We start from the raw sequence: 13933 nt of genomic DNA, 5'->3' as shown, positions 1-13933 counted from the left end.
AAGGAAAAAAGCACAGAACAGAGTGTGAGTGTGAGTGTGAGTGTGAGTGTGAGTGTGAGTGTGAGTGTGAGTGTGAGTGTGAGTGTGAGTGTGAGTGTGAGTGTGAGTGTGAGTGTGAGTGTGTGTGTGTGTGTGTGTGTGTGTCTGTGATTGTATGTATGTGAGAGAGTGTGTGTGTGTGTGTGCGCGTGCGCGCTTGCATGTGTGTGCGCGTGTGTTTGTGTGTTCAGGAACCACGGCGGTGACTTATGATTCGGACCTGCTGAATGTACAGAGATGGACAGTGGGTATGAAATGCACTGGCTGTATTTCACACTGAACCGCGCGCGTCTCTCCTCCCTGCAGGAACATCATAATGCGCGAGCTGGCTCCCCAGTTCCAGATCCCCTGGTCCATCCCGCTGGAGGCTGAGGACATCCCCATCGTCCCCACCACCTCCGGCACCATGTGGGTATAGCCTGGTCCTTACACTCTTAGAGCCTGGCACCATGTGGGCATAACCTGGTCCTTACCCTCTCAGAGCCTGGCACCATGTGGGCATAACCTGGTCCTTACGGTCTGAGAGCCTGGCACCATGTGGGCATAACCTGGTCCTTACGCTCTCAGAGCCTGGCACCATGTGGGCATAACCTGGTCCTTACGCTCTCAGAGCCTGACACCATGTGGGCATAACCTGGTCCTTACGCTCTCAGAGCCTGGCACCATGTGGGCATAACCTGGTCCTTACGCTGTCAGAGCCTGGCACCATGTGGGCATAACCTGGTCCTTACGGTCTGAGAGCCTGGCATCGTGGGCATAACCTGGTCCTTACCCTCTCAGAGCCTGGCACCATGTGGGCATAACCTGGTCCTTACGGTCTGAGAGCCTGGCACCATGTGGGCATAACCTGGTCCTCACGCTCTCAGAGCCTGGCACCATGTGGGCATAACCTGGTCCTTACGCTCTCAGAGCCTGGCACCATGTGGGCATAACCTGGTCCTTACCCTCTCAGAGCCTGGCACCATGTGGGCATAACCTGGTCCTTACGCTCTCAGAGCCTACAGTGGGAGGAACAGTCACTGTGAGGGGGGAACAGTGACCGTAAAGAGAGGAACAGTGACCATGAGATGGGAACAGTGACCATAAGAGAGGAGGCCATAGCGGAGGGATCCTCAAATCTGGCCCTTGTGACCAGTAGTACTTCTGGTTTTCTTTTCTTCCCAATAGTTAATTGATCGATTTACGCGACTGGTTGGCCAGAGATGTAACTCACCTGGTGTCCCAGGTTTAAATCAGTCCCTGATTATAGGGGAAGAGTGAAAACCAGCACTGCCACTGGCCTTAAGGGCCGTATCCAGGCCGTAGAGACTGGAGCCAATATCCGTAGCTTCTGTGCTGAAGTTTGAGGTGTTTTTCCACCAATCGGATGTGTCAGCTGCACTCATTTCATGCACAGGAAGCTGTGGGGATTGTGGGTAACAGTCCGGTCTTCTCTTTCCTCAGGATGGAACTGCGGTGTGTGATCGCCGTGATTCGCCATGGCGACCGAACCCCCAAACAGAAGATGAAAATGGAAGTTCGACATCAGAGGTATAAGTCGCTCAGGGTGGGTGATTGGTCACTCCCCTTGCGCACAGGGCAGGTGATTGGTTGCTCCCTTGCGCACAGGGCAGGTGATTGGTCGCTCCCTTGCACACGGGGCGGGTGATTGGTCCCTCCCTTGCATACAGGGCGGGTGATTGGTCACTCTCTTGCGCACAGGCCTGGTGATTGGTCACTCCCTTGCTCACGGGACGGGTGATTGGTCGCTCCCTTGCACACGGGGCGGGTGATTGGTGTAAAATGGAAAAGTAAAGGCTTTGTCAGTAGTGCACAGACGGGCCCCATGGCCTCTCAGTCATGTCCACACACAAGGTCCTCTATTCAGGGCCGTACAGTGCTCCTATTTTAGGAGCTGTTAGATGTGTGCTAAGTGGAATTTTAAAATTTAGGAGCACATGTCCTCCTTGGGAAGAAATACTGCTCTGCTATTGCATAAAATAAGCCTGTACTGATTAAAATTAATTTGAGCTGACATATAAGTTGAGTTACAGCTGTATATATATATATATATCCCAGCTGGCAAAGTTTAAGTGTGACCCCTTACAGGAGTCAACCAGCACGTTGATGCAGCTGTTCAGAAGCTTTAGCCAGAAGAAATGGTTGGAAGAAAACTCGCAAACTCACTGGCCATCCTGTCGTTGTGCAACCTAATATTGATATTGTGCTGTTTATCCTTCTGATGTTTGCCGTTCTCTCCTCCTGATGCCTCCCGCAGGTTTTTTGATCTGTTTGAAAAGTGTGATGGGTACAAAAGTCGAAAACTAAAACTGAAAAAGCCAAAGCAACTGCAGGTAAACAACAAACAATACGAACCATACAGCTGCTTTAATAACCCATAGTATTATTGGGTAAAATATACACTTGACTTTATGTTATTATTTTCTCCTAAAATTTCAGGAAGTCCTGGACATTGCGAGACAACTTCTGGCAGAACTTGGACAGAACAATGACTCGGAAATAGAGGAAAGCAAAGCAAAACTGGAACAACTCAAAACCGTTCTGGAAATGTACGTACAAAACATACGAGAGATGTGAATTAAATGATAATCTCCTATTGGTTAGTTTTCTTGTTACCTCCCAGCTGCTTGGCCACTCCCACGTTCCAGTTCCCCGTGTGCACACGTGCGTGCGAGGACACACGTGCACATGTTCTCAGGCGTATGTTAATTGCTGTTTCAGGTATGGGCATTTTTCCGGCATTAATCGCAAGGTTCAGTTGACTTACCTTCCGCACGGTTGCCCAAAAACATCAAGCGAGGAAGAAGGTAAGATTGTTGTCGTGGTAATTATACATTTTTGCTTTTTTTTACATTTTATTTTAAAATCTCACCTACCCCCCACCCCCCCCCCCAAAACACTGGCCAAATCTTTGTTACTTTGGTGGAGAGCCTTTACCTGTGGCTTTGGTGGAAAAGCTTTACCTGTGGCTTTGGTGGAGAGCCTTGTCTTTAGATTTACTTTATTGAATTGGCATTACTTACCTGAATAACTGATTTATTTTTACCTGCCATCGGTTTGCATGGCCTGCTGTTGAGTAGCTCTTGGCACGGGAGCAATAGCAGGGCCCCACGCGTGATTTGAACCCGCATGCCTGTGGCTTCTGTTCTACGTGCCAGATTTTTGGAATGCCATTGCAGTTAGCTTCCAAGTAAACATGGAGACTGGCACCCTCTGCAAGGCTTACTGGGAGTTGGAGTTTGTTGTCCATTTCTGCAGTTAACTCTGATTCACCCAGTAACAACTACAGTTAGTGCTGCGTCTTATAAAAAGCCACTTGAGTAGAAAGGCATTCTTAGAGTTTGTGAAATGGAAAAGGAAAATCTTCTCAGAAGAGAATTCTCCAGAAAAAAATCCCCATGTGTAGCCACCCTGTTGTCCGATGCCAGCTACTTTTAGACCTGTTCCTACGAACCAATCAAAGTGTCCCAATTCTGTGCTTGTAAACAAAGCCCTTGATTTGTTAATGCTTGTTACGATACATTCCTCTTTAAATTAAAGTACCCTTTAAAGAATTGAGTTGCTGGGATGACGTGTCTCAGGATGTGTGTCGAGAAGTGGTTCAGTAATCATTAGCATAAAAAAAAAAACTTGAAAGTCCTACGTCACTAATTTTGCTGGAGACGACGTTGAGATTACTGTGTCTGTGTCCCTCAGACGTGCGGCGGGACGACCCCTCCCTCTTGCTGGTGCTGAAGTGGGGGGGGGAGCTGACCCCCGCCGGGCGGGTACAGGCGGAAGAGCTGGGCCGGGCGTTCAGGTGTATGTACCCCGGGGGCCAAGGTAAGCCTCGAAAACCCGCTGCTTGTGTGCACATCTACACTTCCGTCCCACTACTGCACCACCACATCACTCTTCACTGGAGGCCTCGGCTGATTGGCTGTAGTGTTGCCTGGCAACGTCCTCTGCCTCTCGAGTCGGTCTGTGGGAGATTAACTGTGATTAAACAAAGTGGGTTTGGGCGAAGCGCATACGCTCTCTCAAATTTACAGAGAGGGTTGCGCTGATTAATAGCACCTGGGCCACCTGCTGCTTGCGTAATAGATTCTTGACCTTCACAGCAAATCGCAATATTCTGATATTCTCGAAATAAAATTTATGTACATGTTACTCTGGTATATCTGGTGTAAACAGCACACTGCCCTCTCCTGAAGACCACTGCATATCACAAATTAATTCCGAAGAAATATCATTTAATTTCATAATTTATTCCATGCCTTTTTTATTTATTGGCTCGCTCGCGTGTTCACCATATGCTGCGTCATAAGTTCCTGCCTGTTCAGTAGAATGCAGTAGAAGTGCAGGAAACGCGACAAAGATGCGAAAGCCTGTGAGGTTGATTTGAGCCAAGATGGCGGCGTTGCAGGTGACTACGCAGGGTTCCCCGGCTGCGGCTTGCTGCGACTGCACAGCACCTACCGGCACGACCTGAAGATCTACGCGTCCGACGAGGGGAGAGTGCAGATGACGGCCGCGGCCTTTGCCAAGGTCAGTGACCTTCACTGCCCCCGCGCTTGGTTATGGGGGGGGGCGGATTTCCCAGCACTGATAAGAGCCCCTGCATTCGGTTATAAGGGGGGGCGGGGGGCTGGGGGGGGGTGGGTGAAGGGGGTGGAGTTCCCAGAACCAATTTGAGCCCCCACGTTCGGTTATGGGGGGGGGGGGGGTGGGGGGTGAATACACTGTGCACATTGGACAGAGACTGGCAGGAATACACCACTAAAATAGACTTGCAAGCAGCTGTTGTTAATGAAATGTAGTGGTAGTGTCCTGGTCCTACATGTATGTAGTTAGCAAGCTTGCTTTTTTTTTTTTTTTACATGCGTTCTTGTATAACTGATTTGATTGGGACCTGTGGCATGCCTAAAATTGAAATTGTACATGGGAAGTATAATTATGCTTTGATTGGGAGCTCTGCTGTTCCTGAAATTGAAATGTGTGGAAGTCATGGGAATTGTGACTGATTTGGGTGGGACCTGATCTGGGCGGTTTTTATTTTGGGCGTGGCCTGTTTTGGGCGGGTCCTGATATGGGGCGGGCCTGGTTTGGGCGTGTCCTCATTTTGGACGGGGCCTGATTTTGGCGGGTCCTGTTTTGGGCAGTGCTGATTTGGGCAGTGCTGGTTTTGGGCATGGCCTGTTTTGGGTGGGTCCTGGTTTGGGCAGTGCTGGTTTTGGGCGGGTCCTCATTCTGGGCGGGGCCTGTGGCCTGTTTCCTCAGGGCCTGCTGGCGCTGGAGGGCGAGCTGACGCCCATCCTGGTGCAGATGGTGAAGAGCGCCAACATGAACGGGCTGCTGGACAGCGACAGCGACTCGCTCAGCAGCTGCCAGCAGCGCGTCAAGGCCCGCCTCCACGAGATCCTGCAGCGTGACCGCGACTTCACCGCCGACGACTACGAGAAGGTCAGCGCCGCGTACCGCCATACCGCCGTACCCCTGTACCGCCATCCCGCCATACCCCTGTACCGCCATCCCGCCATACCCCTGTACCACCATCCTGCCATACCCCTGTACCGCCATCTCGCCATACCCCTGTACCGCCATACCCCTGTACCGCCGTACCGCCGCTCCCGTCCGCCATCGTCCCGGGGGGCGGGGGCCCTGAAAACCCACAAAAATATCCCCTCCCTGGAAACTTTCTACACGGGAGAGTCCTCCTAGTTAAAATTAACCTTTGTAGTAGGGATGCCCAACCCAGTTCCTGGAGATCTACCGTCCAGTAGGTTTTCACTCCAACCCTAACAAAACACACCTCGTTTAACAGCTAGAGAAGGGCTTTCTAACCCTGTTCCTGTAGATCTACAGTTCTGTACGTTTTCATTTCAACCCTAATTTGGCACGTCTGATTCTACGCTCAAAGAGATCTCTAGCTTTTGAGTGAGGTGTGCTTTGCTAGGGTTGGAATGAAAACCTACTGGATGGTTGATCTCCAGGAACAGGGTTGGTCAGCTCTGCTCTAGATGTTGAATGAAGTGTGCTATCTTAGGGTTAGAGTGCACCTACAGGAACAAACATTTCTAGGAACAGGGTTGGACAGCCCTGCTCTAGCTCTTGAATGAGGTGTGCTTTGTTATGGTTGGAGATAAAAATTTGTAGATTTCCAGGAACAGGGTTAGGCAGCCTTACTGCAAGCAAAACACACTGTGTTTTGCTAATTCACAATCATGTTTTCCCCTTATTTGCGATCACAGTGTGCTGATAACAGCTGACAAACTGGATAGCCGACTGGTTTGTACATTAATTCCACTACCAACGTTATGGGTCCTTGGTAATGTGTGCACCTTTGTAGTAATAAAAGTTGCTTGAATATATATTTTGACTTCACAAAGTCACCTCATACCTCAAAGTAGCCCTGTCCGTTGCCCCAAAAATAAATCCTGAAAAAATGTATATTCGTCCTTTCCAACATCACTAAAAACTCCTTGAATAAGTAAATACGATTTGCGTCAGACGCTGAGTCCATGTTTGTTTGTAGTCCCCCTAAGGGAGGAACGTTACCCCGCAGGTAGATCACCTGACAGGTGGCTCACCTGACAGATCGCAGCCTGACCATCTGTGGCTCCCGTATCTGGGCCAAAATGATTGAAACCCTGCAGGTAAAAACTGGCTGCTGTGGCTGGCCCGGTCTTACCTGTAGCGGCTATATATAGCACGTCGTTTGTTTATTTGTTTAGATCCATCAGTGGTTTTAACGTATTGTCCCCCGTACGTGATGACAGTAATAAGTCAGGGATGTGGAGCTTCTGTCCTGAAACGGCTTCGGGGACCGGGCCCGGCAGTGAAATGGCCCCCCGTCTGTAAAATGCGAGATGGATTATTGGTGTGTTCACCGGCCTCTGTTTCCCGCACACAGCTCGCTCCCACCACCAGCACGTCGCTGGTGAAGTCCATGCAGATGATCAAGAACCCGGTGAAGACGTGCGACAAGGTGTACTCCCTGATCCAGAACCTGACCCAGCAGATCCGCCAGAGGATGGAGGACCCCAAGTCCGCGGGTAAAGAGGCCATGAGGCCGGTGGCCTACGGATAACGCGTACATAAACCACAGCTTCTCCCTGCACGCTGGTGTGTGTGCGTGTGTGCGTGTGTGCGTGTGTGCGTGTGTGCGTGTGTGCGTGCGTGCGTGCGTGCGTGCGTGCGTGCGTGCGTGCGTGCGTGCGTGCGTGCGTGCGTGCGTGCGTGCGTGCGTGCGTGCGTGTGTGAGTGAGTGAAGGAGCGAGCGAGTGTGTGCGTGAGTGAGTGTTTGAAATGTGGCTCAATTCAGGAATTTATCGTGTCGAAACGGGGGGGGGGGGGGGAGGCCGTTGCATTTTATTGTTGTCATTGTTATTCCTGGATCTGCCATTAAGGCCGAATGGATGCTCACCCATTTCTTCGGCCTTTTAAGATGTAAAAGGCTTGCTCACAAAATAATGTTAGTCAGGACAGGTGAAGTTTGGAAGCACATAACTAGCCAGTCGAACAGTGTGTAACTGCCCCCCTCACCCCCCCCCCCCCCCCCCCCCCAGATATCCAGCTGTACCACAGCGAGACGCTGGAGCTGATGCTTCGGCGCTGGTCCAAGCTGGAGAAGGACTTCAAGATGAAGAACGGGCGCTACAACATCAGCAAGATCCCCGACATCTACGACTGCATCAAGTACGACGTGCAGCACAACGGCTCGCTGAAGCTGGACCACACCATGGAGATCTACCGGCTGTCCAAAGCGCTGGCAGACATCGTCATCCCGCAGGTGCGCTTACCTGGCCGGCCCCGCCCGCCTGTTTAAACAGGGGGGACAAACAGAGGTCAGCTACCTGGCTGTCCCCTCCCCCTCTGTTTAAAGAGGGGGACAAACAGAGGTCAGCTACCTGGCTGTCCCCTCCCCCTCTGTTTAAAGAGGGGGACAAACAGAGGTCAGCTACCTGGCTGGCCCCGCCCACCTCTTTAAACGGGGAAAAACAGTCCCTTTGAGCATGGTGCAAAAAATAAGTCATTAGAAGATACTTAAATTTGTCAAGTAAAAGCGAGGGAGTTGCGGGCAAAAATAATTTCTTATTTTGTATTGTTTATTCAAGTATTTTAGATGTAGACACAGTATTACAGTAGGCCCAGCATTACAGTAGACACAGCATTACTGTAGGCCCAGTGTTACCGTAGGCACAGCATTACTGTAGACACAGCATTACTGTAAACACAGCATTACAGCAGGCCCAGTATTACCGTAGGCAGAGCTGTGTTGTGATTGGCTTCCCCCCCCCCCCCCCCCCGATGCCCGCAGGAGTATGGCATCTCCCAGCCGGAGAAGCTGGACATCGCCAAGGGCTACTGTACACCGCTGATCCGGAAGATCCGCTCGGACCTGCAGAGGACGCAGGACGACGACACCGTGAACAAGCTTCACCCCGTGTAAGGACCTCTGTGGTCTCCTTAAAAATGCCAGAATGCTTTATTTTTAAAAATATTTTATTTAAATATAAACTATTGTGTTATTATATATATATAGCATAATATTAGTGACACCTCATTTAGGTTAGTTTTTCTGAAGGTTAGTGTTTCTGCGCCCAGACTCTGGAACTCACTTTTCCCATCTGTCCGAAACTCAGACTCACTCCCCCTGTCTCACCTCCTGTCTCAAAACCCATCTATTCCAAACTGTTTATCATTAAAATCTCCCTCATATCTCCCTGGCCACCCTCCCCTCCCACACTCCCACACACCCACGCCTGTCTCTCACTCCCTCCCATCTTGCATCTCTCCCTGTCTTCCTTCACCATGTTCTACTGCTGTGTCGTCTTATTGCTGTACTTCTGCTTTCTGTTTTGTGTTATCTTTTAATTTTGTATGTTTGTAAAGTGTCTTTGGGTTCAGGAAAAATCGCTATATAAATAAAATCTATTATTTTATTATTATTGAAGGTGTACTGTATATTTGTGAGATTCTTCCACAATAGCGTAATTTGTTTTGGCAGAATTTTGTTACTCACTGTTGCGAGTCGCATATTCCTGAACTGAATTCCTGAAATTCCCGATTTCCAGAAATTCCTGAATTCCTGTTCTAATCTCTGCTGCGTTTCCGTCGGTCTCCTCCAGGTATTCCAGCGGCGTCATGTCACCGGAGAGACACGTGCGGACCAGGCTGTACTTCACCAGCGAGAGTCACGTCCACTCCCTGCTCTCCATCCTACGCTACGGGTCCCTGTGTGATGTAAGCGTCCCGCGTAGCGTTTTTTTACGACAGTAATTATTATTATTATTATTTTTTAATCATCTTTTTATTTCCCAAATCACTTGGGACTATGGCAGGGGAGAGTTAAGGGTTAAATTTGCCTGTGAATATAACAGGAAGGTAATTATTGAAATATATTTACGAAATGTATTTATTTATTTAAGTGTTGGCATCTAAAATCAGCACAATACATGAATTAATTGCTGCCTGCAGCTGTATTTGTTAATGATAGTTCTAATATATTACCCTAAAAATAAATTTGCAAATGAAAGCGGACTGATGGTTTACACTGTACAGAACGCTGTGGAATTTCATATTGGAAAAGCAGTTTAGTCAGCTTGCTGGTATTTTATGGCTGTTTTGATTTCATGACGTCTTAAGTCCTAATTATAGGCATCACTGTGTCTTCTTTTCAAATGAAAGATGATCACATTCAGATCCGCTGCTTACAGAACACAAACATTGTTGACTATAAAGTGGCTCTTTGTTTAGTCTTTATTGTATTCATTACATTTATCTACTGACTCCAAACACACTTCCCAGTAATGAGGAATGACAGTAGCGTGACCCCGGATGCCGACTCACTATGAACTACAAATCTGCCCCCAGGAGACCAAGGATGACCAGTGGAAGAGGGCTATGGACTATCTGAAGGTGGTCAGCGAGCTGAACTACATGACCCAGATCGTCATCATGCTGTACGAGGACCCGAATAAGGTACCGCCCCGCTACGTGCCTGCTTCTTCTTGTCAACTTTATTTATAAAGTGCGTTTAAAAACAATCGACATTTGACTGTACAACTTTGATAACTAAATAAATAAATGAATATAAATGTGGACATGAAGGGTGGGGCACAGTACTGCTGATAAAGCACAGTAAGCAGCCCACTAAAAGACAACGGACCTCATGTAACACTCAGAAGCCAGGGGGTTAGTGCTGGGTTTCAGGGGGAGATTTAGGTGTTGATAGTGGGGCAGACCCGGTACAGAGGGGTTGATAGACTGGTCCACAGCCTCGGGACAGTGCCAGCAGAGACACGATTAGTTTTAACCTAGCCTGTGGAATACAGAATAGCATCTGCTCAGAGGACCTAAGCGACTAGAGGTGGAATTCGAGGAGGCGAGGGCGGTGGGAGGGGGACAAGGAGGGAGGCAAGGATGTCAGAAGGTGCCAAACCCATTCAGTGCTTTAAAAAACAAAAAAACAACCGGTAAAGCCTTAAAGACGTGTTTCTCGTTCCTCGTGTGCGCTAACCTCCGCCATGTCCCCCCCCCCCCCCCCCCGAGGACCCCTCGTCGGAGGAGCGCTTCCACGTGGAGCTGCACTTCAGCCCCGGGGCCAAAGGGTGCGAGGACGACCGGAACCTGCCCTCTGGGTTCGGCTACCGGCCCGCGTCCCGCGAGGTGAGGGTCCCGCGCCCGCCGCACATCCTCCCCTTTACATACGTTTCCTCTTCACGAATAAAGCCTGGATTTCAGATAATGAAAGTGGAGAATCACCACATAAATGCCCATGCATTTTTCTGTTGACTTCGCAATGAGTGATTGAGCCTTTAAAATCCTGAGTCAGATTTAGGTGAAATAGACCCCAGTTTTGACAGTTACCCATGGTATCAACTATCTGGAACCGTGGTTCCAGAATGGAAATTTTAAAGTGTTGTATGGGCCCATTGCAAAACATTGGCATCTCCAGTGCCCCCTGCAGGCATTCTCAGGCCAGTGGCCTGCCTTCAGCCTTAATTCTGCGGCTAACGGTAATAATCCTGTCTGTACTGTCTGCCAAATGTAGTATATTCATTAATGGTTTTTGACCAATTGGTATCTGCCCACAATGTAGTATGTGTAGTATAATAGAGGACAGTATAACGCAACATCAACAGTTAGACAGTCTCACTCGCACGCAGAACGAGTTACACTGTCTCACTCGCACGCAGAACGAGTTACACTGTCTCACTCACACACAGAACGAGTTACACTGTCTCACTCACACACAGAACGAGTTACACTGTCTCACTCGCACACAGAACGAGTTACACTGTCTCACTCGCACGCAGAACGAGTTACACTGTCTCACTCACACACAGAACGAGTTACACTGTCTCACTCGCACGCAGAACGAGTTACACTGTCTCACTCACACACAGAACGAGTTACACTGTCTCACTCGCACACAGAACGAGTTACACTGTCTCACTCGCACGCAGAACGAGTTACACTGTCTCACTCGCACACAGAACGAGTTACTGTCTCACTCGCACACAGAACGAGTTACACTGTCTCACTCGCACACAGAACGAGTTACACTGTCTCACTCACACGCAGAACGAGTTACACTGTCTCACTCACACGCAGAACGAGTTACACTGTCTCACTCGCACACAGAACGAGTTTCACTGTCTCACTCACACACAGAACGAGTTACACTGTCTCACTCGCAAACAGAACGAGTTACTGTCTCACTCGCACACAGAACGAGTTACACTGTCTCACTCGCACACAGAAGGAGTTACGCTGTCTCACTCACACGCAGAAGGAGTTACACTGTCTCACTCACACACAGAACGAGTTACACTGTCTCACTCACACACAGAACGAGTTACACTGTCTCACTCGCACACAGAACGAGTTACACTGTCTCACTCGCACACAGAACGAGTTACACTGTCTCACTCGCACACAGAAGGAGTTACACTGTCTCACTCGCACGCAGAACGAGTTACACTGTCTCACTCACACACAGAACGAGTTACACTGTCTCACTCGCACACAGAACGAGTTACACTGTCTCACTCGCACACAGAACGAGTTACACTGTCTCACTCGCACACAGAACGAGTTACACTGTCTCACTCGCACACAGAACGAGTTACGCTGTCTCACTCAAACACAGAACGAGTTACACTGTCTCACTCACACACAGAACGAGTTACACTGTCTCACTCGCACACAGAACGAGTTACACTGTCTCACTCGCACACAGAACGAGTTACGCTGTCTCACTCAAACACAGAACGAGTTACACTGTCTCACTCACACACAGAATGAGTTACACTGTCTCACTCGCACACAGAACGAGTTACACTGTCTCACACACACACAGAACGAGTTACCCTGTCTCACTCACACACAGAACGAGTTACACTGTCTCACTCGCACACAGAACGAGTTACACTGTCTCACTCACACACAGAACGAGTTACACTGTCTCACTCACACACAGAACGAGTTACACTGTCTCACTCGCACGCAGAACGAGTTACACTGTCTCACTCGCACACAGAACGAGTTACACTGTCTCACTCGCACGCAGAACGAGTTACACTGTCTCACTCGCACACAGAACGAGTTACTGTCTCACTCGCACACAGAACGAGTTACACTGTCTCACTCGCACACAGAACGAGTTACACTGTCTCACTCACACGCAGAACGAGTTACACTGTCTCACTCACACGCAGAACGAGTTACACTGTCTCACTCGCACACAGAACGAGTTTCACTGTCTCACTCACACACAGAACGAGTTACACTGTCTCACTCGCAAACAGAACGAGTTACTGTCTCACTCGCACACAGAACGAGTTACACTGTCTCACTCGCACACAGAAGGAGTTACGCTGTCTCACTCACACGCAGAAGGAGTTACACTGTCTCACTCACACACAGAACGAGTTACACTGTCTCACTCACACACAGAACGAGTTACACTGTCTCACTCGCACACAGAACGAGTTACACTGTCTCACTCGCACACAGAACGAGTTACACTGTCTCACTCGCACACAGAACGAGTTACACTGTCTCACTCACACACAGAACAAGTTACACTGTCTCACTCACACACAGAACGAGTTACACTGTCTCACTCACACACAGAACGAGTTACACTGTCTCACTCACACGCAGAACGAGTTACACTGTCTCACTCACACACAGAACGAGTTACACTGTCTCACTCGCACGCAGAACGAAGGCTCAAAGAAAAAGTCCCAGAACGACAGCGATGAGGAGTCGGCGAAGCGGGACGAGCCGGACCGGGCCCTCATGATGTTCAGGCCTCTGGTTTCCGACCCCATCTACATCCACAGGAAGTCGCCTCTGCCTCGATCTAAAAAGATCGGTTCTGTGGAGGTAAGTGCTCCGTCATAATAGCTAGGCAGACCAATATTTATATTTATGCTGCTATTATCTTTATATTCAAGGTGAAAAATGATTAGGAAAGCTGATTGTAATGTTGTAAGGTTTACAGGAATTGCAGAGTATTCATTTTGTTATTATCTTCATTTATATTCAAGGTGAAAAATGATTAAGGAAGCTGTTTGTAATGTTGTAAGGTTTACAGCAACTGCAGAGTATTTATTAAAATGGCAGAACTGTTAGAATGAATCAGCTTCCTGGCACAAAGAATTCAGAGTGCTTAGTTTTAGTGCCATCTAGTGTGTTGTTGGTGTCGAATAACAGTGAGTTAATCAGCCTGGTCACATTAGTATTCCACGCACGGGGGGATACACAGCAACGTGTTTCTCATGCTAGGCTAAGTACATTTAACAGGGCATTCCGTACAGACTGGTGCTAATTCAAACAGGGGAAAAAAAAAAAACACTGTTTATTTTTTATGTGTGCTTAACCTGAGCTGGAAATCCACCCG

The 13933-nt window shown here is 48.9% G+C and overlaps 1 protein-coding gene across 10 annotated transcripts in view; it reads left to right on the top strand.

Annotated features, from left to right (window-relative positions):
• Positions 1 to 13933, top strand: part of ppip5k2 (diphosphoinositol pentakisphosphate kinase 2) — a 47344-nt gene that overhangs the window by 16741 nt on the left and 16670 nt on the right. For all 10 annotated transcript variants that reach the window (XM_035390769.1, XM_035390768.1, XM_035390766.1 and 7 more), the window contains exons 10-24: positions 346 to 447; positions 1483 to 1569; positions 2297 to 2372; positions 2479 to 2588; positions 2761 to 2846; positions 3736 to 3861; positions 4445 to 4566; positions 5299 to 5481; positions 6932 to 7073; positions 7587 to 7810; positions 8339 to 8466; positions 9150 to 9264; positions 9895 to 10002; positions 10573 to 10689; positions 13252 to 13416. In XM_035390769.1, coding sequence (XP_035246660.1) covers positions 346 to 447; positions 1483 to 1569; positions 2297 to 2372; positions 2479 to 2588; positions 2761 to 2846; positions 3736 to 3861; positions 4445 to 4566; positions 5299 to 5481; positions 6932 to 7073; positions 7587 to 7810; positions 8339 to 8466; positions 9150 to 9264; positions 9895 to 10002; positions 10573 to 10689; positions 13252 to 13416 — 1891 coding nt within the window. The remainder of the gene's footprint in view (positions 1 to 345; positions 448 to 1482; positions 1570 to 2296; positions 2373 to 2478; positions 2589 to 2760; positions 2847 to 3735; positions 3862 to 4444; positions 4567 to 5298; positions 5482 to 6931; positions 7074 to 7586; positions 7811 to 8338; positions 8467 to 9149; positions 9265 to 9894; positions 10003 to 10572; positions 10690 to 13251; positions 13417 to 13933) is intronic.

The sequence above is a fragment of the Anguilla anguilla genome, chromosome 14, assembly GCF_013347855.1.
Source record: "Anguilla anguilla isolate fAngAng1 chromosome 14, fAngAng1.pri, whole genome shotgun sequence".
Lineage (NCBI taxonomy): Eukaryota > Metazoa > Chordata > Actinopteri > Anguilliformes > Anguillidae > Anguilla > Anguilla anguilla.
Note: the sequence above shows the minus strand (reverse complement) of the source record. Positions and strands in the feature narration are given on the sequence as shown.